The sequence below is a fragment of the Sinocyclocheilus rhinocerous genome, unplaced genomic scaffold (assembly GCF_001515625.1).
Source record: "Sinocyclocheilus rhinocerous isolate Xijiao unplaced genomic scaffold, SAMN03320098_v1.1 scaffold77, whole genome shotgun sequence".
NCBI lineage: Eukaryota > Metazoa > Chordata > Actinopteri > Cypriniformes > Cyprinidae > Sinocyclocheilus > Sinocyclocheilus rhinocerous.
The window spans coordinates 1-23,582 of record NW_015635045.1 but is presented as its reverse complement, the minus strand read 5'-3'; the positions used below and the strand labels follow the sequence as shown (position 1 = coordinate 23,582).

At 37.4% G+C, this 23,582-nt stretch overlaps 1 protein-coding gene across 1 annotated transcript; it reads right to left on the bottom strand.

Moving 5' to 3' along the window:
- On the bottom strand, positions 1–20,834 carry LOC107746413 (androgen receptor-like). Its single transcript, XM_016560634.1, has 6 exons — positions 20,785–20,834; positions 10,195–10,499; positions 8,368–8,512; positions 7,566–7,696; positions 6,377–6,528; positions 1–3,917 (listed from the first exon to the last, which is right to left on the bottom strand). Exons 1-6 carry the CDS (start codon positions 20,832–20,834, stop codon positions 3,759–3,761), a joined length of 942 nt encoding a protein of 313 aa, XP_016416120.1. The 3' UTR covers positions 1–3,758.
- Positions 20,835–23,582: the final 2,748 nt, after the last annotated feature.

The window sequence follows — 23,582 nt, the reverse complement described above, 5'->3', positions numbered from 1 at the left end:
TTTCAAGATTTTCAAATATTTTTTTTATTGAATTGAAAGCGGTAAAACACAAACAACCCCGATTTACACAGGCTCTACACAACAGCAATCAGATAAGCATTTTCCACACGAGTAGAAAGCAGTTCGCAAACTGCTCGAAAAAAAAATCACTAGTTAACAACTGCCAATACAACATTACAGTAGGCCTACTAAATAATCTGCGAAAAGCATGCATGCACAGACACACACCCACTCTCACATATTCAACTGCTGTAAAAAAAGACTATAAAGTTACAAAGATTTAAGTAACAAACATTGTTTAAGAAGCCAGAATTTCCTCTTCTAGTCATACAAAGCCAAACTATCTAGCTCTTCCTTCTGTATAGACAGGAATTATTCACACCAGAGAAAAAAGCTGTAAAAAAGCATTTGCTAATGATTAGTCGTGTAATTGCTCATATCAGCAGCAAAGAGAGTTAAAGAACCAAGTCATTGTTACAAATGTGGGAGTTTTTATATGGTTTACAAAGCTGAAACAGGACACAAATAGATGGGGAAACTATATCAGTGAGAAATGAACTCCAATTTATAACCACAGGAAGCATCCTGGTGACATGCAGACTGTTAAGACTCTAGGTTCTCTTGTTCATGTGAGAGCAGAAACAAAAAACATTTTGTAATCAACACAGGCCAAATTCATTATTTTGCAAAAGACACCAAAAAATGTCCTTACTGCTTTCTTCCCCTTTTTAACACCTATAAGGGCGGCGAAGCAGAGCCTGCTAACAGATTTAAAAGAGCGCATATAAACATACACATTTTGCTATTGGTTGATCACACCGCACACAGTAAATCCTAAGACTTTATTTGAAAATCAACACGCAAAGTTTTACATCATAGCTCATAAGGGATGTGTTAAGAAAAGTCCCAAATCAGCTTATGGATCATCCAAGCACGAGTATTGTCACGAGCGCAGCGCGAGGTGTTACAAAGAGTGTCGCTAACTGACATATTACAAGCTTTCTATTGTAAACAGACAATAATAAGACAGCAAGAGAGTGCGTCTCCCGAGAGTCGGTGTTTGCATGCGAGTGCCGCCTCCGAAAGTCCGCCGGCTAATGAACGACTTTGTGATCAGACTTTGGCTTCGGCTCCGTCCTACAGCGTTGCGTGTTCGTGGTGAAAGTCGCGAGCTCTTTTCTGGCATGGTAAAAGTGCAGTTTGGAGTTCTGCAAATTCTAATGAGTGCTTTTGGGCCGTCTAAATGGGTAAACACCTGCGTGTAATTGCGCAGTGCTCGGTGCTGTCAGCGCAGAGGAGCCGTCTGTGACACCCATATTCTCTGCCTGGCACATTCAACCCGTCAACATGCTCCGCGGCGACAAGAGCTCGAGCAGCTAAACCACATCTCGTCGTTTTAACTCCGTGCTCTGCCGAAAGTACACCCCAGGTCACCCCAGGCCTGACAAAGACAACACAGCGCCGCGATTTTGGGGCTCTTTAAAGAGTAATCTACATACATAACGCTGCAGGCATTATTCAATCATTTAGAAACGGAGAGCGTGCGGAGGGAAAAAGTTGACACGATGTCTAGATAATACGCGCTGCACCGGGGTATGAGGAAAGCGAGTAAAGAGGTTCCTTTCTGACAGATAAATAGAGGATGATTTAATTGAAGCAAAAACGGAGTAAAAAATACACATGCCTCTTTTTTTTTTTTGTCTTTTGTCTCGTTTAAAGCCATAGCTCACCCGAAAATGATCCCTCAAGTTGTTCCAAACCTGTACGTTTTTTTTTTTTCTTTTTTCTACCAAACATTGAATAAGATATTTTCAATAATAATAATAAATAAATAAATAAATAAAATGCTGGTCACCAAACAGCTGGTGGCAGCCATTGACTATCATAGCATTTTTTACCATCTATGCAAGTCAGTGGCTACCAGAAACTGTCCAGTTACTAACATTCTTCAAATCATGTTCCTTTCAGAAGAAAGAACTCATACAGGTTTGGAACAACTTGAGGGTGAGTAAATGAAAACTTTCATTTTTGGGTGAACTATCCTGTTAACACCCTTGAGGGTGTTAAAGGGGACAGCTTAAGCACCACTTGTAGTTGATTTGAGACAGCTGATGGTGATTAAGATATTTGGTACGAGTTTCTGAAAAAAATAACAGTACTGTCCCATGTCAGCGCAAAGCTCTTTTCTTTTCTTTTTTTCAAAGCTGTGCACCATTTGAAGCATGTTTTGGTATTCTAAAAGAGCTTGTTAAAAGAGTGTGTTAAGCATGTGATTATTTATTGCTAGCGGGGAGAAATACAAATCCCTCAGTGGCACTTGCTATAAAGGAAAGAAAGGAAACTACTGTAAAACTATTGACTACATCCATACATTAGCACATAGAAAGGTTGAAAAGAACCACGCTTAACTTTTACATATACTGTATATACAAGAATATTACCTTGCCAAATCTTCCATTAAGGACAGTGAAAGAGAGAGAGAGAGTAACTTTCAGAAGAGCCTTATGGAAAACAGTAACGTTTCCTAACAATATCCATTTAGCTTACTGGAAATGCAGTTTGGTTTGTTTGAATATCTAGGGCTTTAACATGCAATTATTTGTTTGTTGTTTTGTTGATGGATATGAAGACAGCATGCATAGATTTATATATATATGTGTATATATTTGAAGATCACCTATGCTTACCCAAGCGTGGCTGTATTTATGTTCTATGTACAAACTGTCAACAATATCCCCTAAAACCTGCACTTAAATATCCAGGTTGCAAAAAAGGGCACTGAGCCCCGTCTTAACAAAAGTCTGCTGTCTGGAGGAGGCAAGTCTTGATGACTGTGAGATTTTTTTTTTAATTGTGCTGTTGTTTCGGTCTTAGTAGCAAAACCCAACTGTGAACAATTTTCAAATTAAAGTCACAAATTGTCTGATCCCAAATGAATGATGCCTTTTAAAAAGCTTTTTCAAAGAGCCTCTACATTTCATAAGAAATGAATGAAGCACTTGTTTTACAATCAATAAACTAATAAAGCAGGGAGGAGACTGATAGCCAGCCTGCTGTACTGAAATCCATACTGTATTTAGTAGTGTGTTGTTCTAAATAAAAAGTGTAAAAGTCACAACTGAAGAGACTGTCATGATTTTTTGTCATGTTCTGATGTATCTCTCTATGCATGCTGCTTTGCTTTGTCCTGATCTCTTTTTAACCTTTTTATCCTGCGATGCATAGAGATTAGAGCCAGGTCACAGACTCTGATAGAGATCTGTGCAGTGCCTTTTTTTTTTTTTTGATTAAGGGCTCAGATGAAAATTCAGTGTGATATTTTTTCCAACCTGTCCACCACGTTGTAACTCTTGAAGGATAACTGCTGGTTGAAAGAAAGAACAAAACCTGCTTCACACCATGCTGTCAGTTTGAGAAAATGAGCTCAAATGGTCTCTGAGGAGAAGATAGACAACTGTAATGATGTAATGGTCCCACTACTTTTCAGGGCCATTTTTCAAAAGGAGAGAGAGAGAGAGAGAGAGATGAGACTGATATAGAAAGGGAGGGAGGGATAGAAGGGGAAAAATTCTAAAAAAATAAATAAAAAAGGAAAATAAAAAAAATCAGTATCGTTCAGTCCCGTCGCTCGATTCGAGTCCAGATTAAAAGCATTGCAGGCTGGTTTAGACTGGACCAAACTGGATTAGGCCAAACTGACTGGCTCATATGGCCTGGATAGGGTTGGTATGGATCAGTAGTTCAGGGGTGTAGTCTTGTCATTTGTGAAACAGGATTGGTTTAGACAGGCCGGCGAGGATTTTTGGCACCTGGACCGAGATGATTTCTGCAATCATTTCGGGAAAGCTGACCTTCGTGGGCAGAGACCGAGCTTGGACAAAGAGGTCAAAGGTGAACTGGTGCAACTTCTGAACAATCTGGGTGAGGGAGAGAAAAGAGAAAAAGAGAGGAAAGGAGAGACAAGAACAAGCAAAATGACAACATGAAAAAATGAAGGGATAGAAAAATTCACTTAAGAATGAAATGTGTCATAATTTCCATGTGCTGCCTGCATTGTTTTAGAATCAGATTTACTAAATAAATGACATAAATCAGTTAATGGCACAAACACAGCCAAAAACAAAATTAGCAGTGAACTCAATGCGCATGTTGCAGATCACCATCTGAGGCTGGTTCTGAGTGTTCAGTTGTGGATGATGTAGCAGACTACCACAATCTGGCATACTATACTGAGATTGTACTAGGGTTGGACCGATAAACGATGCCATCATCTATCGCCGATGGCTGACAGACATCGCGATGTTGAGCCGGCATCGTGATTCCTTCCCCCCCCCACCCCCCTCCATGTACTACGGAACCCCTAAAGGGAATCAATACGAGATGGGAGGAAAAAACTTTCTCTCGCAATTAGATCGTTGGGTAACCATACTGTATATAAATTGTGGGCATCAGAGAGTCGCTATTAATATGCAGGGCATTGAAACCGCATTTGAATGCGAGCTTGTGTTTTACTTTCATTTTCGAGATTTGCGATCACACACACTCTGTTTATACTACGGAGCGGCAGTATTTACCACAAAAAAGAGGCAAATATCAGAGGAACAAAACATTAAAAAGTAGGGTTACGATCAGGCAAGAGGTAGGACCCGCGTAAATATCGGAGCAGCTTTCCAGCAGTGGAGGGAACTCAAGGAGCGGGAAGGCCTGGAATTGGACGCCGAGGTTGCGTTGTGTCTTCCTGATAGGTGAATAACGTTGATTTGGCATTGTTTCTCACAATTTATCTGTGTTGGCTTTTATTTGAATATGTTTGTGTGCCATTTTCGCTTGTTTCCGTGTTCGTCGTTGCTATGGTTGTGTACGTACGTGTAGGGCGGAGATATCAAAATAGGGGCGAGGTCCTGTTGGGGTATGGCTGTGTTTGTTTTGGTGCTTTCAAATATCAACATCGATTGGCAAAATTCGCTTAGTGCACCTTTAAGTGTAACATAAGGTAAATTAGGCATTAGGCATTCCAGTAGCTTGGAAAGTAGAGCACTGTGCTAGCAATGGCACGGTCATGGGTTTAATGGGATAGTTCACCCAAAAATGTCTGCTGAACACAAAAGATAATATTTTGAAGAATGTGTGTAACCAAACATTTGCTGGTCCCTATTGACTTTCATAGTATGGAAAAAAATATTTGATAAAAAAAAAAACAACAACCTTCAACTGTTTGGTTACCCAGAGGTTTGAAACAACTTCAGGGTGAGTAAATGACGACAGAATTGTCATTTTTGGGTGAACTAACCCTAAGTCTCAAGAACTAGGTCTCAAGCGATGGATCAACTGATAAAATGCATAACCTGAATGCAGTGTATGTCACTTCAGATCAAAATATCTGCAAAATTCAAATAGCGCTGAGTATTGTGAATAAGGTACATCAGTAATGAGCCTAATTTACATATAATGGTGTGTTTGTGCTGAAAAGAATGACAGTTAATTTAAATACACTTTCAGCACATTTAGCATCTGGTTAAAACTGGACTGCAGATTGTTAATAATTTAAAAAAATGCATGTAATAAGCGCTGAGTATTGTGAATAAGGTACATCAGTAATGAGCCTAATTTACATATAATGGTGTGTTTAACTGTCATTCTTTTCAGCACAATTTAAATACACTTTCAGCACATTTAGCATCTGGTTAAAACTGGACTGCAGATTGTTAATGATTTAAAAAAATGCATGTAATAGAAAAAAAAAACTTTTTAGTGAATTTGCCTGTAATTGTCTTATTTGTCTATGAGAACACACACGTCCACTCAAAAGTTTGGGGTTGGTAAGATTTTGCAATGTTTTTGAATGAAGTCTCTTATTCTCACCAAGGCTGCCTTTATTTGATCAAAAAGACAGCAAAAACAGTAGTGCTGTGAAATTGTTTTACAATTAAAAGCAACTCTTTTCTATTTCAATATCTTTAAAAATGTAATTTATTCCCTGTGATGGTAAAGCTATTTCTTAGCATCCATTACTTCAGTCTTCAGTGTGACATGATCCGTCAGAAATCATTTTAATATGCTAATTTGGTGCTCAAAATTATTTCTTCTTATTATTAATGTTGAGAAAAATTGTGGTCCTTCACATTTTGTGGAAACCATACTTTTTTATTCATAGAAAGTTTGAAAGAATAGAAAACTTTTACTTGAAATATAAATGTTCTGTAACAATGTAAGTATCTTTACTGTCACTTTTGATCAACATGATACATCTTTGCTGAATAAAAGTATTAATTAATATTACTGTCACCAAACATTTGAATGATAGTGTATCATGCCAGTATTGCATTTAAGACACTAGTCAGTATTTTAGTGTGTGGCGTGTATGTGTGTTACTAACTGGTTGCAGTGAGTCCATCAGTCGGGTCAGCTGTTGGAAGCGCATGGCGCAGTTGGTCTTCCTGCCATAGTTGATTAAACGATCAAGCTCGTTTATGTATGTCAGACGCAGCTCATCAAAACACTTCTGACTCTTCAGCCCCTCCACTGGAACTGCAGAAATGGAAATAAAAACCTTCATTTGAACATGCATACATACTTGCATACACTTGAATAAGAACATGATTTTATTGAAATGTAATGATTTTGTGTGTTTGCTTATTGCATTTTGCATGATTTATTACACTGGTGGTGGTGGTGTTTTTTGTAATACAAATAGGAAATACACTACAAACAGGGTACACAAAGGGACCGAAACTCTTAACACTAGTCTCTTAGTTTTAAAAAGTCAGTTTTTTTTTTACTTTTTAAAAAAATGGTAAATGAAAGGAGGTACTTAACCTTCAGTGGGTCACACTAAATATTATATGAGCTTTATTTTCTTTTCATTTAATAAGAGGTTTAAAAGTATTGTGACCCTGTTACCATAATGTAGAACATAAATACAGACTGTATTTGTGTGATTAATATTTTCTAGCATAAGTATTAAATAACATCAACATTCAATAATATATAAACACAAAATAATAATACATATAAAAAAAATTAAAATAAAAAACAAAATTGTAAATAAATAAGTAAATCTTAAATCTCAAATTATGTCTAAATTAAGCTATCACTCAGCAGGGGATAGTTCATTTGGGGGTCAAATGTTTGTTCATTTATATTTTCAATTATATTTTTGGGGGAAAATCATGCAGTAACGGGGTTGAGCACATAATGTGAGACAGCTACATTTGGGGAGTTGGCATTTAAAATTAGTTGATAAAAACAATTTATACTGCAATGAATTAAATATTCACAAGATTGTCAAAAGTGATTTGATTTGTTGAATACAGTCTAAAAGCTCTCTGGACAGACTAAAGTCAGGATATAGATATTTTATATTAGTTACTTGAAAAGCTTGACTCATTTTATGTTATAGAAGATTATATAACACATCTCACACTGGAAAACAGGAATGATGCCTCTAATTTTTATTATTGTTATTATTATTTTTTAAATGTGTCATTAGGTTTTAGTATCCATACGTACTTTGTTCTGAACACACACACACACACACACACACACACAAACAGCAGTACACTCACTGATGCTGAAAAGGAGGAGGGCCTTCATGCAAAAGAACTCTTCCTGTGTGACCTGCAGCAGCACAAACTCCTGCGAGAGGTGCTTCATCTGAACACAGTGCTCGTACATGCTGGAGATATGCATCCTACGACTGACAGATGGGGGACAGATTAATTGACATACACAGAGAAAGAAGCAAACAGAGAAACATCTGACAATAACAAACAGTGGAAACTTTCTACTCGCTAATTACCATACAGTACTGACTACTGTGTAATCATCTAATGATACCCAAATCTATCCCTAAATGAAATGTATTTCATGCCTAATACACAAGTTTTGTCAGCAGCAGTGGTATGGGATTGGCCAAGATGCATTTAATGTTTCAGATAATGGTGAAAAGGGCCATTGAGAGCATGTGAACCCCCCAAAAAATCCAATCTCTCCTGGGATTGTGTTTGGGACAAAGATCCTCCACACCATAATAAGCCAGCAGTAAATTATAAATGAATCTTGGAAGAATCCACGACGAGACTTATTGTGTGCATGAAGTACAAGATATGTACCTGCCCAGGAGAGAAAGAGAGAGAAAGAGGAAAATAGAGAGAAGGAATAAGGTAGAGAAAGGGCCGCTGAGGAGAAATGAAAGAAAAATGAGTGAGAGGAAAGATGGATTAGAACATTTACGAGACAAACAAATGGACAGAAGAAGAAAATGGAATGAGAGAGAGAAGGGAACAATGCAGAACACAGATGGGTGTCGGACACAAAAGAAAACAGGCAAATAAGAGCAGAGCGGATGTGAAAGAGAATGAGACTGACTCGTTGAAGACCAGGTCTGGCGCAAAGAACAGCATCCGCGCGTTGGCGTTCTTGTAGGACCTCCAACCCAGTGCAAAGACCATCACTCCCATCCAGGTGTGTTGTATGACTGTCATCTGATCATCCACATGCAGGTTACGGAAACCTGAGAGATGGGAGAGATATTTGTGGTTTGTGTTTGCTGCCTATAACTTACAGTTTGTCAGCTGCTTGGGCACTATTTTTTGAGACCAACTGCATTTTCAACTCTATTTCAGCTCCACCATCTCATGCCATAAATTAGACTTCACCTGATGTTACTTTCAGAAAAAAAGTATGCACGTCAATCTGAACCGAGGATTTTCAGTACATTGACTTGAACCAAATAAAACAGTTTGTAGAAGACCAGGCAGCATATGCACCGCTTTCAGGAAACAAAGGGGAAACAAGCTGAACGTTCTGGGATAAACTTGATCTCACTTCCTCACTAAACACATTTATCATTGGATTCAGTGCAGATTAAAATGCCAGGCCTCACAGTTTTATTAATGCTATCAATAACAGGAAATCGGTGAACTGCAACCAATCACATCAACCTGATTCCATCAACCAATCATACGCTGTCACACTGAGCTTCAAAAAAGGGTTATTGTCAAGCCACACCCCTTTCGCTTTCTATCACCCATCCTGCTGTTTTTCTCTCAGTATTTGATGGTTTGCTGCCGCTGCATTTTACATACGACTGAAGTCTGCCTTTGCTTTTCAAAAAGCCATTTATCAAAGCCATTAGAGTGAAGTAGATTACACAACACCTCTCAAGCCTCTGAATTGAAATACAAACCATAATTAAATCACTGAGAAAAAAAACAAAAACAAATAATTCTCCACTGATGTCCCGACTTGAATCACCAGGCAGGATCTCCATCTTGTTATTATATTATTGTGTCATCTGTTCGCCGTGGGGCCTCCTCAAAGCTCGGGGCTTTGCACCGCCCAAAGGAGCGGCCCTGGTGTCAATGAATATTAAGTGTGTAACATATAAAGAAAAAGAAAGATCCTTTAAAAATCTAGTTCCTTCAAAATGTACATTTTGTATTCATGTTGGTTTCATATGGGTTTTAAAAATGTTAATAATAAAAAAAATAAAAAAAATTTACAAAAAAAAAAAGAGTAAAAACTAATATTTTCATTCAATATACAGATTTTAATCTTTTTTCAAACAGGTTTTTAATTCTATTGTTGAAGGTAAAAAGTTTTTTTTTTTTTGCAAATATCATTAACTATTGATTGATAAATATATCAAGTGTTTGGTCACATCACATGACATTTTACTAACCTTGTCTTGTAATGAAAAAGTCAAATGATCTGATATAAGAGACTGGCTAATCTTTACAAAGTCATGAGGATCTGCATGGGTCCTCTCATTACCTGATTTATGTTTCTGCATATTTCTGCATGATGTTGGACCACATAATTCTGATTTGGTGGAAAAAAAGCTTTTAAAAAATAAGCAGTAAAGTGGCGTTGCTGATTTTTTTCCCAAATAAATAAATATATCAACCTACATCAAAACATAACTGAATTCAAATTATTCTTTCAAAAATATTTTTTGAAAAGGCTTTTTTTGTTGTTATGATATCTTGACAGTTTTAATTATATTTCCTTAAAAACTATCAAAAAACATGTTCATCATAGAAGAGGTTTAATCAAATTTCTATACAATTTATGTATGTTTTTTTTGTATTTATTATTAATAGATACAAAAAATGAGCATCAAGGTACTGACCCCTTTATAAAAAGCAAAACTGCAAAACTGAAATAAGTGAAAATGTGACATGCTTAAATTACCTGGAAGTCCTTTGGCCCATTTCACTACCTTGACAAGTTGCCTCTCTCCCAACTCATTAAGGCTGGTGAGGAGAGCAGCTGCCGAGTCAGGCTGAGCATGATCATGGCCGGCGTTCACCACCTCGGGCTCGATGGCCTCCAGGATGTTCAGGAAGATCAACTGTGAGTGGAACGTCAGGCTGGGCTTGGGCGACAGGCACCTGAGTGTCTCTGATGGGCCCTGAACAGGGCCGACCCCCTCCGGACCTTTCATCTGTCCGATCTTCCTCAGCTTGCGGGCTGCGTCACAGAACAAAAGCAATATACTGTAATAAACAGGGTGGGAGTACTGCCTTTGTTAATTCAACCTGCACAAAAACACATTATTAATCTCGAACACTTCTTTATTTTATCTAGCACATATTATTAAGAAGGCAATGAAGCAGTTGGTCTCTGAATAATGAGGTTGGCATGATCTTATTTCTGCTCTTGAATATCTCTATTATACAACAGAGGATAAAACCTGCACTGCGACGGCTAGTCTCTCCGCCACATTATCTCCTGCCAGTCAGCACAAAGAAAGATTACTGGCTACAAAACATACCTGAGACAACATGCTTTTCACTACAACAAAGGACCTGACAGGATTAGCGTAAATGCATTGATATATTTCTGTAACGTGGAGCAGAACTACAGTCATTCAACAATGCAAAACATACATCGTTTCCCTAATTCTTGCGGATGTGCATTCTATTCTTTCACCAGAAAAGGCTGTTTACTATGCACAACAGAGTAAAACCATCTGTATTCTCAGGCTGCTGCTAATAAAGGGAATTAAATGAAGATGTAAATATGCGTGCGTGTGTGCATGTGCGCTTTAATTAGTTGCTACAGTAGCAACAGTTTCGCTCCTGCTTCAGTGAGTGCCTGCAGTTTTGTTATGATGCCCAACATTCACAGTTTCCACTCTGAATTATAAATCAGAGATGCTCATTATTCAATGGGCAGTGTTAGGGTGAGGAATGAAAGACTATCGGTTGATATGATTTACAACTCGCAGACTTTAATGGTGCATTACGAATGCCGATCCAAAATGTAAAAAGCAAGTTCTATTAAGAAAAAAATTGAAGGTAGCTGATTTAAATGCCTAAAAAGCACTTAGTTGCTGGCTAACAGGACAAACTCAACATGAAAATGATTCAGCCCTCTGAGATCCCCACAAAAAGGAGGCTCCAATTTTGCTGACGAGAGACCAGAGCCTCTCTGCTTGTGGTCTAAAATGAAGTGTGGTGAAGAGATAGAGAAGGGGAGAGAGTGAAATAATAACTTTATCCTGAGGTGGTTTACCAAAAGCCTATGGTTTTGCGGTAAACTTGTGGCAAGGTGCCAAAGACACCACCACTGAGATTCTCTCTTCAAAAGACATAAACCTGCCGCTCCGGCAAATACAAGCAAAAATGTAATGCAGATGGCAAATACAGCAAAAATTGCTGCTGCAAAACACTGTCTCCTGCACCTACATTTGCTAGTTTTGCTGATATGTCTTCAGCATGGAGTAGAACTTCACTCCAGTGTAGAGTGGAGTAGAGCTTCAGCTTCAAACAGGCTCTAGACAGACTTAAAATTAAAAGGAAGACCTATAATTCTGTATATTCTGTAATGTTAACATTCAGCGTATGGACTGTGGCAAATAAACACCAATTGTGCAAATCAGCTTTGCACTGCAATGGCTTCAGATGCCCGTTTAAATAAGTCTACGTCCATATCCAGTACTCCTCAGAAAATAAAGTCCACCCATGAGAGAAGATGCATCATCACGTTATCTCTAAAGTGAACTTACGCAATTGGGCATTTCTGAAACTCAAAACTTTGAAAACACGTGTGAAGTCATCCAATTGAGTTTCTCTGAAGGTGTGTAATTGGGTGAATGGTGTTGCTGAGAAAATCATCTCAGACTTGAGCAGGAACTGGAGGAACAAGGTGAATGTGTTAAAACTTCACAGATGAGTGAGAAGCCAGCACTCAGTAGCGGATGCCGTAGATAAGTGTTTACTTATATATAGTGTAGCAGTTTACTGTTACATGAAAGAAAACGTTTTGTTTCAGAGTTTTGGCATTCTGGGCTCCACTTCGAATCTGTGAAAAGTTTTGAATGATGTGAACTTTGAGCCATAATGACAGATATGTGCATAAAACTTCTGCCTCTCACTGGCAGAAAAAGAGTTTTGGGACTTTTCGGATGCTATAAGTTTTCAGTCTTAAAAGTGTTTTAAACGTAGGCATGAACTGAGAGACCATTTGTGAGAATGAACATACTACCAATTCAACTAATAAACAAAGATTTTTTGGAATACTTGTTTGTGAAGAAACGTGATTATAAACTGAAAAACTTGAATTTCAAATGAAAGAAAAACAATTCTGCACTGAAATTGCCGATTTGCATAAGGAAAAAAGTGCCACTCTTTAATGTGGTAATTCTTTAATGTGTAGTATGTTTGTCTGTTAAAAAACCCTTCATATTTAGAGGCCCTTTGAGAAACAATAATTATATACTTGTTAGAGGCATTACATTTTTTTTCTGTGGATAAAACTCTAAATGTGTTTCTGAACCAAAATGGCTCAAAATGAGCAGGCTACATTATATAGTGAGAATAAAACCCTTCAAGGCAAAATGTTCAGGAAAACCCAGATTAGAAGAAAACCTGTAAGAGAGAATTTCAAACAGACAAAGACGTGTTGCATTTAGGGCTGCACGATAAATGCGGGCTTTCACATGGAGCAGCATTAACTACACAGAGCCGTTGTTCACCGACAAGCTGCGCAAAACATGCGCAAAATATGATCGTGATTTTGCGCAGCTTGTCAGTGAACAACGGCTCTGTGTAGTTAATGCTGCTCCATGTGAAAGCCCGCACGTGATGGAGATTTACCGCTGATTAAAGAACCGGCTTTACTGACAAGATGCGCGTTAAATATCGCATGCGATTTATCGTGCAGCCCTAGTTGCATTGCAGCTAAAATCACAAAATAAACCCCACAAGTGATACATCAGGGACCTGCAGGATGATGCAAGACCTGATCACTCTGTCAGGGTGTATTTTTGACTGTACGTGATCCCTTCTGTCATTTCTGTCAGGACCACTATCGTCAAAGATGATTGACAATTAGCATACAGTTTGGATTGGCGGTATGGTTCCGTTCTGGGCTAACCCCCCCCCCCCAATTACAGTCACAGAATTCAAATGTCAGGGAAGAGGGCTGGGCCGTCCACTTGTCCACCGCCATCTGCTCTGTTCAAACACTCAGTTACCACAAACAGATGTATTGTGTGTGATGGTTTTACAATCACACTTGTGTGCTGTCTACGATTCATTTTTTTCAACAGGACGATTTAGGTTTTAGTTCCACAACTAAACATTTAAACAAAAACAAATGAAAAAGAAAGCCAAATAAACCCCCAAAACAAACTAAATAACACAGTGTGGATTAACATAGCTAGCGAGTTTTAGGGTTTTTTTTCAGCGAAAACATTTTTCTTATTATTTCTGAGCTTTGTTTGCTATATTGATTTTTGTAGTCATGCATCTTATTGTGTTTGCATTCTTATTTATTCAAATGTGATGTGATTATACTGTTGAAGGTATAAAAGATAAAAGGCGATATACAGCATGTTAAAAAGGAATAATGAAAAATCACATTATATACTGATTAAACGAACAGAAATGCATTTTAGACTTGTAATGGTTAGTCGACCTCTGCCTTTGTTGTTGCATTAAATACCTGAAATTAGATGACTAAAACATTAAGAAAGACTAGGAAGACGTATATAAACATCAGAAACATGTGGCCTGGTTTGGTCTTAGCTGTTGTGAGCCTTGGAAAGGGTTTCGTGTCCATTTCTAAGCATTTTGTAATCCATCACTTCACTGTCACATCCACACTGAAAGATAATCGACAATTCATCTACAAATGGAAAAGATTTCACAAAACTGGCAATCTACCCAGGCTAGGCTCATCCCAAGGGCTGATTGAAAGATACTGCAGGAAGTCTCCACGAACCCAAAGATGACATCAAAGGATTTACAGTGCTGTCTTGGCTCAGTCAGTCAGGGTGCAAGAGTCAAGCATCCTAAAAAGACTGCATTACTTTGCACTGTATGTGACATGCACAAGGAAGATGAATGTGAGGCCATCTGTTACAAAGCCGAGTCTGAGATGTAAGTGGACCTGAAATATGATACTCTGTTCTGTTAGGAGGAGTGAGCAAAAATTTAATGAGAAAAGAGACTTGACTGTTAGAGACTGACAAATTACGAAAAACACCAGTAGTTTTTAGCCAAAGCTATACAATCATTTAAAAAGGATATTTTCACTGTTACTACCCATCAATATTCTTAAAACTTATGTAATTAAAGGGGATGTCTAATGCTATGTCATGCATTCTGAGTTATTTACATTGTTAAAGAGTTGGATTCTCATGCTAACCATGGCAAAAGTTTCAAAAAACGATTTGGACGTATGACGGAGTATTTCTGTGCCAAATACACACCTTCAGGGTTCGTTTCTGAAAGTTTTATTTTTTCCTCGAGTATGGCCCTGTATGACATCATAAAGGGCAGAATTCCTTGTATGAACATTACCTGGCACTTCATTCGGGTTACGGAAGTCATCGCCAGCACTGCACAGGACTTGGTAAAGAAGGATTTGTCGTTTTGTTTTTAGACCACGAAACATAAGAAGTGTGTTTTTGGTTGTGAGGGAAAGATAACGCACTCGACTGTCTTCGGAGAGAAGCATAAAGCTGTAGCCTACATGTTTTTTATAAATCTAATAAAACTAAAGACTCTTCGGAGATATGAACGATGCAATACTACTCTATAGGTACACAAGGTTACAGTTTTTCTCGATTGCTAACACACAATTCATGAAACAATTCACCATTTTCTCACAACTATAAACACAATCTCAAAACTACACACCAACTTGTGCAAACTTCAAACTTCCAGGTCAAAATCAAATACTTTAGTCAAAAACATGTTCTCTTTTGTCAGACTCAAACTTTGGCCTCAGATGACACACAAACCTGCCAAATACAGACACTACTTCACTGCCTAGAGAACACTAGTGAGATCAATTCAAAACACTGTTACAAAAACCTCCTTTTGGGAAATAGGAATCCTTTTGCCAGTCAATGACTGTTACAGTATGCGACATAAATAGAGGGGTGTAGATACAGTAAAATTCAGCAATAAACTTTAAGAAATGTTTACTGTCATTACACTACTGTAAAGAGATCTTACGGTAAATGAAAAGCACTACAAGAGAAAAGTTCAAAGACCAAACAACTGAACATACAGTAAACACGCATTGGAATATACTGTCAGACAGTTTACAGAAATAAATAAATAATGAATAAATAATTAAATAAATTCATTCATTCATTCAGCATCCTCTGCCAATTTGCATTACAGTATTGGCACTATCCTTATTTGTTATAGCAGTTTCTAAGTCTTCTGACAAAAGACTTCTCTGCCTCCCCTAGACAGTCGTCTCTCAGTTCTGCACAAATACAGTACATACTTGGCTATAAATCAATTCAACAGTAATGAGTTTGAGGGTGTACAACAGTATTTACTGTACATAGCATAATGAAAGTTCTCTCATTTGAAGTACTGCTACTATGTACTGTAATTATATTGTATGTGTAAGTAGTATTGAAACCTTGTAGATGAGCCTGTAGGCCAACTTCCCTCGTGGTCAGTCCATGCAGAAGAACATGGTCAACTATAGTGCTTTGTATTTCATCAGGAACAAATGACCTTTGACTCATCCGTTTCATTTTTATTTCCCCCTCCTATTCCTCTTTGTTTCCCACTACCAGGATTCATTTTCCAAAACTCATAATCACTTGTGCTCCTGTGCATATCATCCTAAGATTCTGACTTCTGTGTCATCAGTTTTGCTACCAAATGTTCACACATGGATAAATGTGCACTGTTTGAGTTCATTTTTTGATGCTTGAGTTAATAATATTGTGTGTTTTTGTTTTCTGAATAAGAACATGGTTAAACCTGTGGAAAATGATGGTGTTTTTGTGTAGAGTTTTGCAGAAAACACTAAGCAAATTGGAACATGTGTGCAAACAGTAACATGAGATTGGCAGAAACTGTGTGTGTTATGTCCCCTTTAAATATGTTTAAAATTGTAAATATTCTTTAACATTTAATGCATTTATCTAATCTGACTTTTTAATATCTACAGTATATGCTCAATACAGACACGCAAGTTTACTAAACAATCTTCATGAAAACATAGCATAGACTTAAATTTTTTATTAAAGCTAATACTGATTACAGAACAACCCATAGCACTACCTTTTTATCCTAAATGGAGAAAACCATCTTAATGGAAAAGTCAAATCAAAACCAGATGGGATGTTTAACAAAAAAATTTGGAATTTGATAACCATCAAAGCATCTTGTGTTGTTGGTGTGTTTAAAAGAAAAAGAATAAAAAGAGCTGTAAATCTGCTTTGCCTTCATGCAGACACACATACAGTATACATATACATGATACACAGGGCAAATTCTGAACAATGTTGCTGGGCAATGTTGCCATCAAAGGGCAACCAGGTGAGACACAGGGCCCACGACCGATCTAAAGTAGCCAGACAGAAATTTGTTGCCCAGTCTCAATGGGAAAGTGCCCAAGCATCATCGCTTGGCAACAATGCCCAGCAACATTGATGAAAAAGTTGCCCCGTATATCATCACCTATACTCTCCAAGGTTGGGTTAAAATACAGTAAAACAGTAATACTGTGAAATATTATTACAATTTAAAAGGACAGTTTTGTATTTGAATATATTTTAAAATGTAATTTATTCCTGTGATGGCAAACTGAATTTTCAGCAGCCATTACTCCAGTCTTCAGTGTCACATGATCCTTTAAAAAAATCATTCTAATCCACCTTATTTGTCCAGTAAGAGCTTTGTAAAATTGATGTATCTGGCTTCCGGTGTCATTCACTTCCAGTTATTTTGAGCTGTACAAAACCGCTTGTTTTGCTGCTTGATATTGCAAACTGGTGTGTCTTACCATATTATTTTAATGTATTATCCTAATTATGAACACTGGTTTGAAGTGCAAAAATTTTACCGATTACTTCACTTTGTTTTCTTCTTGCTATTTCCCTACAGCAGCTAATGAACTGGAAGTCTCGCACATTCACAGAAAATGACTTATTTTTGCTTTAAAAAATTATGTGGATATGCTGATTTGCTGCTCAAGAAACATTTATTATTATCAAGGTTGAAAAGAGTTGTGCTGCTTAATATTTTTGTGGAAACTGTGATAAACTATCACGCCAATCAATGTAATTCAGTCTTGCTGAACAACATTATCAATTAAAAAAAAAATTAACAGCCCTATTTTCTATATGCAGATATGTTGAAATACACCTTTCAATTGTGCAAACCAGTTACAACCAGGCAATCAATCAACCAATAAATAAATAAATAAACAGCTGTTTTACTATCTCTGCCAATATAAATTGTAGCACTAAACAGCTGAAGTTTGTCTGGCACAATACCTCCACAAAACCCACCTACAACCATTCTATATATTTAAAGATACCTCCACATAATGCAGGCACCTAGAGAAGGAGCTGTACCTTCCCTCTAAACATACCTACACCTACAAACCAAAGCCTTGAGTTAAACTGTCTCCAAACTTGAAATTGTCAAGTCAGTTTCTGTCTGTAAACTCCCAGTGGCTCTTAAGTGAAGTTTTATATCATTCTGAAGGGAGATAAGATTATGAGTCAAACATTAATACGTCAAAAAAGAGCAATGAATAGGCCACTGTCCAGAGCCGGTGGGGGATCTAAGAACTGTCTCAGTTGTCTACTTAGAACCAGAAATATTTCACTTTTTTTCTGCATCATCTGAAACCACACTTTTATCACACAAACACACATACACACACACACAATGTGCACATTGGGCCACCATTGCTAAAACAGTGTTTCCGCTACATTCGTTCTGCCGTGGCGGGCCGCCACTAAAATCATTTCCACCACAGCTGCAGTTTCTCAGTGACATTGCAGTGACACCACTCACATTATTTATCACTCACAGTCCAGGAATTAGCAGAAGAGACCTGAATTTTGTCGCGGAATTGTGGGTATTGCCAGTGGCATAGCAGACAGGCACACAGGGCCCGCGTATAGGTGGGCCCCCGTGATAACCTCTCAGTGCTGAGTTGCATCACATCATGTATCGACGATAGCCAGAGATATTATCAAAAGAATCAAACCCTCAGATTCCAGATTTTCAAATAGTTGTATCTCGGCCAAATATTGTTCTATCCTAACAAACCATACATCAATGGAAAGCTTATTTATTCAGAAAAAAAATTGACCCTTATGACTGGGTTTGTTGTCCAGGGTCACAAATATTGGCAATATTAGGAAAGGAAGGAAAAGAAAGGATGTGATGTGTGGCCAAGTATGGTGACCCATACTTGGAATTTGTGCTCTGCATTTCACCCATCCAAGTGCACACACAGCAGTGAGAAGTGAACAAACACACACACAATGTGAACACACACCCGGAGCAGTGGGCAGCCATATTGCTCCGGTGCCCGGGGAGTAGTTGGGGGTTCGGTGCCTTGCTCAAGGGTCTCACCTTAGTCGAGGTATTGAGGGTGGAGAGAGCACTGGCTTCACTTACAGCAGAAGTGAGTATAAGGTTTTTTTTATGAATCTTTGCAATCGCCTTTCCTAACAACATGCTAGTTAGCAAGTTTCGCGGCTAAAGTAAACAGTCTCAGAGCACGGTAATTAGTCACCCCACAGAAGAGAGGGGCGGGGTGAGCAGAGCTCGTTAGCATTTAAAGCAACATGCAAAAAACGAGTTGATTTCTGCAGAGCTGATTTTGACAAGGTAAAAAGAGTGTTTTTTACGCTACCATTTAGAAATTTTAAGCAAAGTATGTTATAGACTTTTCATTAAGACCCTAAAGAATCATATCAACTTGTGGAAAATGGCCATCCGATGACCCCTTTAAAATAAGTTCAATTCTTTATTTGAGTGCATGTGATTCTTGGGTGGGGAGGGTCAACAACCAGAGGGAAGTGGGCATGGTCCATGGGAAGTAGCTCTGCCACCACAGCTGGAAAAAATCCTACAGGAAACACTGTAAAAGTGTGACATGGTGCATCGCTATAATGACACCCTGATACCCAATCATCCCCTGCACTGCCCAACTGCTCCCAAAAAAATCAGAAGCCAGTTTTACTGTCATTACACACAAAAGTTATTTAAAATACCGAACCTAGAGAAACCTGCACCTGTCAGGGGCAACAGTTACAAATTACACAAAAAAATATTTTTTTATAGCTTCTCCAATAATACCTATTTTGAGTAAATCATAATCATCGGTCCACACTAACCAGTATGTGTATATGTGTTTCCACTTACTTCATTTGTGCTTTTTTTGTTTTGTTAGTTCTACATTTGAGTGTTTAGTGTTACAGCTATAAGTAATCATCCCTTAGTCTTTTTCACTATGTGATCCCCTGTAGGCTTTTGTCTTCAAAAGTGGTATTGACAGCACTGACTTTTCAGAAAGTTCAGCTAAAGTTCTAAATATTTTCTTGCTGCCTCAAACATTGTTGCCTTTTTTGTTTCCCTTGCTTGAGTCAGTGGTTCTGCGTCTGCTATTTAGCTTTTCTTTTGTATCTGTTTTGACTAAAAATACACTGCAAAATATACTTTTATTCTTACTCAATAGAATTTATATTCTATAGGAATTTGCCAAAAATGTGCACTCTGCAACACCTGATAAACCTACAAAATGAACATTTATTAATTTGCAACTTAGAGGCAGTTTGTGTATTTGAAATAAATGAATGAATGAATGAATGAATTTGCATATCATTGCTCTTTTGTTGATTTTGATTGCTTCCATTGTCCTCATTTGTAAGTCGCTTTGGATAAAAGCGTCTGCTAAATGACTAAATGTAAATGTAATGAATAAATTAATGTAAATAATAAATGGTCACACTTTAGTTTAGGGACCAATTCTTACTGTTAACGATTAACTATGACTCCTATTTTGCTGCTTATTAATTAGTAGTAGTTAGTAAGATGGTTGTTAAGTTTAGCTACGAGGTAGGATTAAGGGATCTAAAATATTGTCATGCAGAATAAGGCATTAATATGTGCTTTATAAGTACTAGCATAACAGCTAATATGCTAGTAATATGCATGCTAACAAGCATCTAGTTAATAGTGAGAATTGGTCCCTAAACTAAAGTGTTGATGGATGGATGGATGGATAAGACACTCTATTTGCTGTATGTTGTTTAGGCCAATACTACTAAAATAAACTACTGCAATTCGATAAGTCTCAAGTCTTTGAGAACATATGTTTTTATCAATATTGTTTTTTAGCAGCATCAAAGCGTAACTTAAATTAGTCATATTTTTGCAATCAATATGGTATGGTAAGATGAAAGAACTTTTAACATTTTTAAGAAAATAATTATATGACTAGTTTGTTTGTCCTGTTTTGTTATTTTTACATGTAGTTTAAATAAAGTATTACTGAACTTTGCGATGAACTGGTGGACAGGATGAAGGGTACTTGAAGTTCATTATGGGTTAAAATCATTTGTCAATACAACCATTAAAATCAAGAGAGGCGACGAAGTTTACAGAGGCCCTTTCTCTGAAAATTATGTCAATCAAGTTTGTACATCATCACATTGGAAAAAGACCATTAAAATGTCAGGGTTCAAAATTCTCAATTAGCTGGAGATCTTGGGAACCTACGAGACGAATGTGGGCACAGCTCCTGGTAAACTTTTTGCTACTGTACTGTCATCATGAAGAATGACGTGAATGTATTTCTGCGTGAGTGTGTGTGTCTAAGCGCTTTTCTCTTCAGATCAGTGCAGCTTTACAGGTTGTTTCACTGAGGATTAGGACCATTCAGTGTGTGAAAAGATAAAAGATTTTCAATATTTCCACTAACAGGTTGCTACATTATCTTCTCTAAGTCCTTCAAAATCATCCAAGCTTTAGGTCATGTGTAGTTATTAGAAGTTGCTGAAAGCTTTTTTCACCAGAATGATAGGCTGTCTCTACCCTTTTTCTATTTTATCTCTTTATTTTCCTCTCTTTTTTCCTTTCTCTGTTCTGCTTTCTACACATCTCTTCTTAACCTCTTAACTCTTTCCCCCTCTTAGACAAAAGAAGATTCAGTCAGATTAAGACTAAAGCAGTTGATTTGAGGGGCCTTGGGGAGAGAGATTACCTGTGCTCCGTTGCTCGGTCTGTCTCTAAGACACCATGTCCCATTAAAAATCAGCAATACTCTGATCATTTTTTGACTCTAATAGCTATACCAATACACATCGCTTCCTGCTACACCCCACACAATCAAACACACAGTTTATCTTGCTCAGAGTAATAGGACAGTGGGTCAATGTTCTAACAAATTACCTTTTTTTCTGACAAAAGGAGGCAGAACTCAAAATTATAAAATAGCTCTAAATTCTCATGCCAAGAGTTAAATGAATAGTTCACCTGAAAGTGAAAAGCCATACAGTTATACAACACCTTTGGCAAATGGTACTATTAAGAACCATAAGAGGAACCCAATTCTCCTTTAGATTTTCACTCTCATATGTTTGCTATGAATGGGAATTCACAACAATGGCAAAGCTTAAGTAAAAAAGTCTTGTGTGGGGGTCCTGGAATATTCCTTATAGGGGGGCCTCAGGGGCAAAAAGGTTGAGAACCATATTATTCTTCAGTAAATACACTATATTTTAATGTTGTTTTCACCGCTGAAGAACCGATTTGTGTGTGTGTGTGTGTTTCCCTTTAATACAGGATCGCTGTTTGTGCAAGCAAATGAGAGGTGATTAAAGAATGCTGCTTCAAGAATTTACACTATAAGTGTCATCTACAGTACACAACTTGCCAAACATAATACTAATAATTAGGGCTGTAACGATTCACTCGTTTTCTCGATGCATCGATTAGAAACCCTGACGATGCAATGCATTGATCTTTAAACATGGATTTTTGAATCGTGAATCGCCGATTTCGGACAGTAATCAATTTAAAACGCTAATAATCGAATGAATCGCGATTTCTATAGTGATTCAATGCTTTCAAAATATATACACATTAAATTACTACAAGCACGAATGAATGGAGACCTTGAACAGTGTTCGTGCCCTCGCATCTCTCCTTAAAGCACTCCACTATTTACCGCCTGTGACTGTCACAGGATTGCGCTCACGCTCCATTCGTCTCACTGACACATTTTTTGAGCAGCTGATGTGTGATCTCTCCTTAGTACTCGTGGCCAGTAATGCTAAAGTGAAGTAGTTTTACTTTTCTGTAGTTTTTCAATGGCTCTCGGTGTAGTTTTGCTTTTCTACTTTTCTTTGCTTTTCATACCGACGACATTACCCGAGCAGTCGAAGGCTGCGCATATATTGCATGGACAGAGCAAAGATTTTAGTGTCTAAAGCATATGCACGTTCCACTGAATGATAAATGTGTTTTAACAATGTCGTTGAACCGAATGTATGAAGGAAACTGTTAAAATAACCACAGCATTAACAACAACCTTGAAATAAGAGCGAGAGGTTTATCTGATAATTAGATGCATGAAAGTAGCGTTTGTTGCTATAGCAAACAGACTTCGGCCGTTTTCTTTCATAATCATAATTCGATGGAGAGGAATATAGCATTTTATTTTATGAAGTTTTCGCACTGAAAGAGAAGTGATCTCGCGCTCATAGAATTAAGACGTGCCAGGCTATATCTGCAGATAAACTGTATAAAAAGCAGAATGAACTGAAACGTTAAGACAATAAACACAATAAATAAATAAATAAATAATTGATGAATGATGCAGTGCTAATTTACATATTTATTACAGTACAGAAACTATAAAGTATATTTTCTACCTTATTCTGTGCAGAAAATTGTAATAATTGTTTGTAGTATGTAGCGTCTGCGTAGGATCATGCATGATTTTTGCTCACCATGAGTGCACTCATTTGATCATTTGATTAAAAATACAGTCATTTGAAATATTATACATGTTTTTGTCACTTTTGATTTAATGTATCCTTGCTGAATAAGCGTATTAATTTATTTAAAAATAATAATAAATACATACATAAAATTATTGTATTTGACATTTGTCACTTTTGAAATGATGGCTACGCCCCTGGTGTGACAAAATGTTAGCCTATACATAATACATTTAAAGCTCTTTTTTAAAATCTTGGCTTACATTTCTACACATGCCATGTCATGCCATAGCATCATTAAAACCTATAGTTCTCTAACCATAAAGGCTGCTGTGTAATTTGCCCC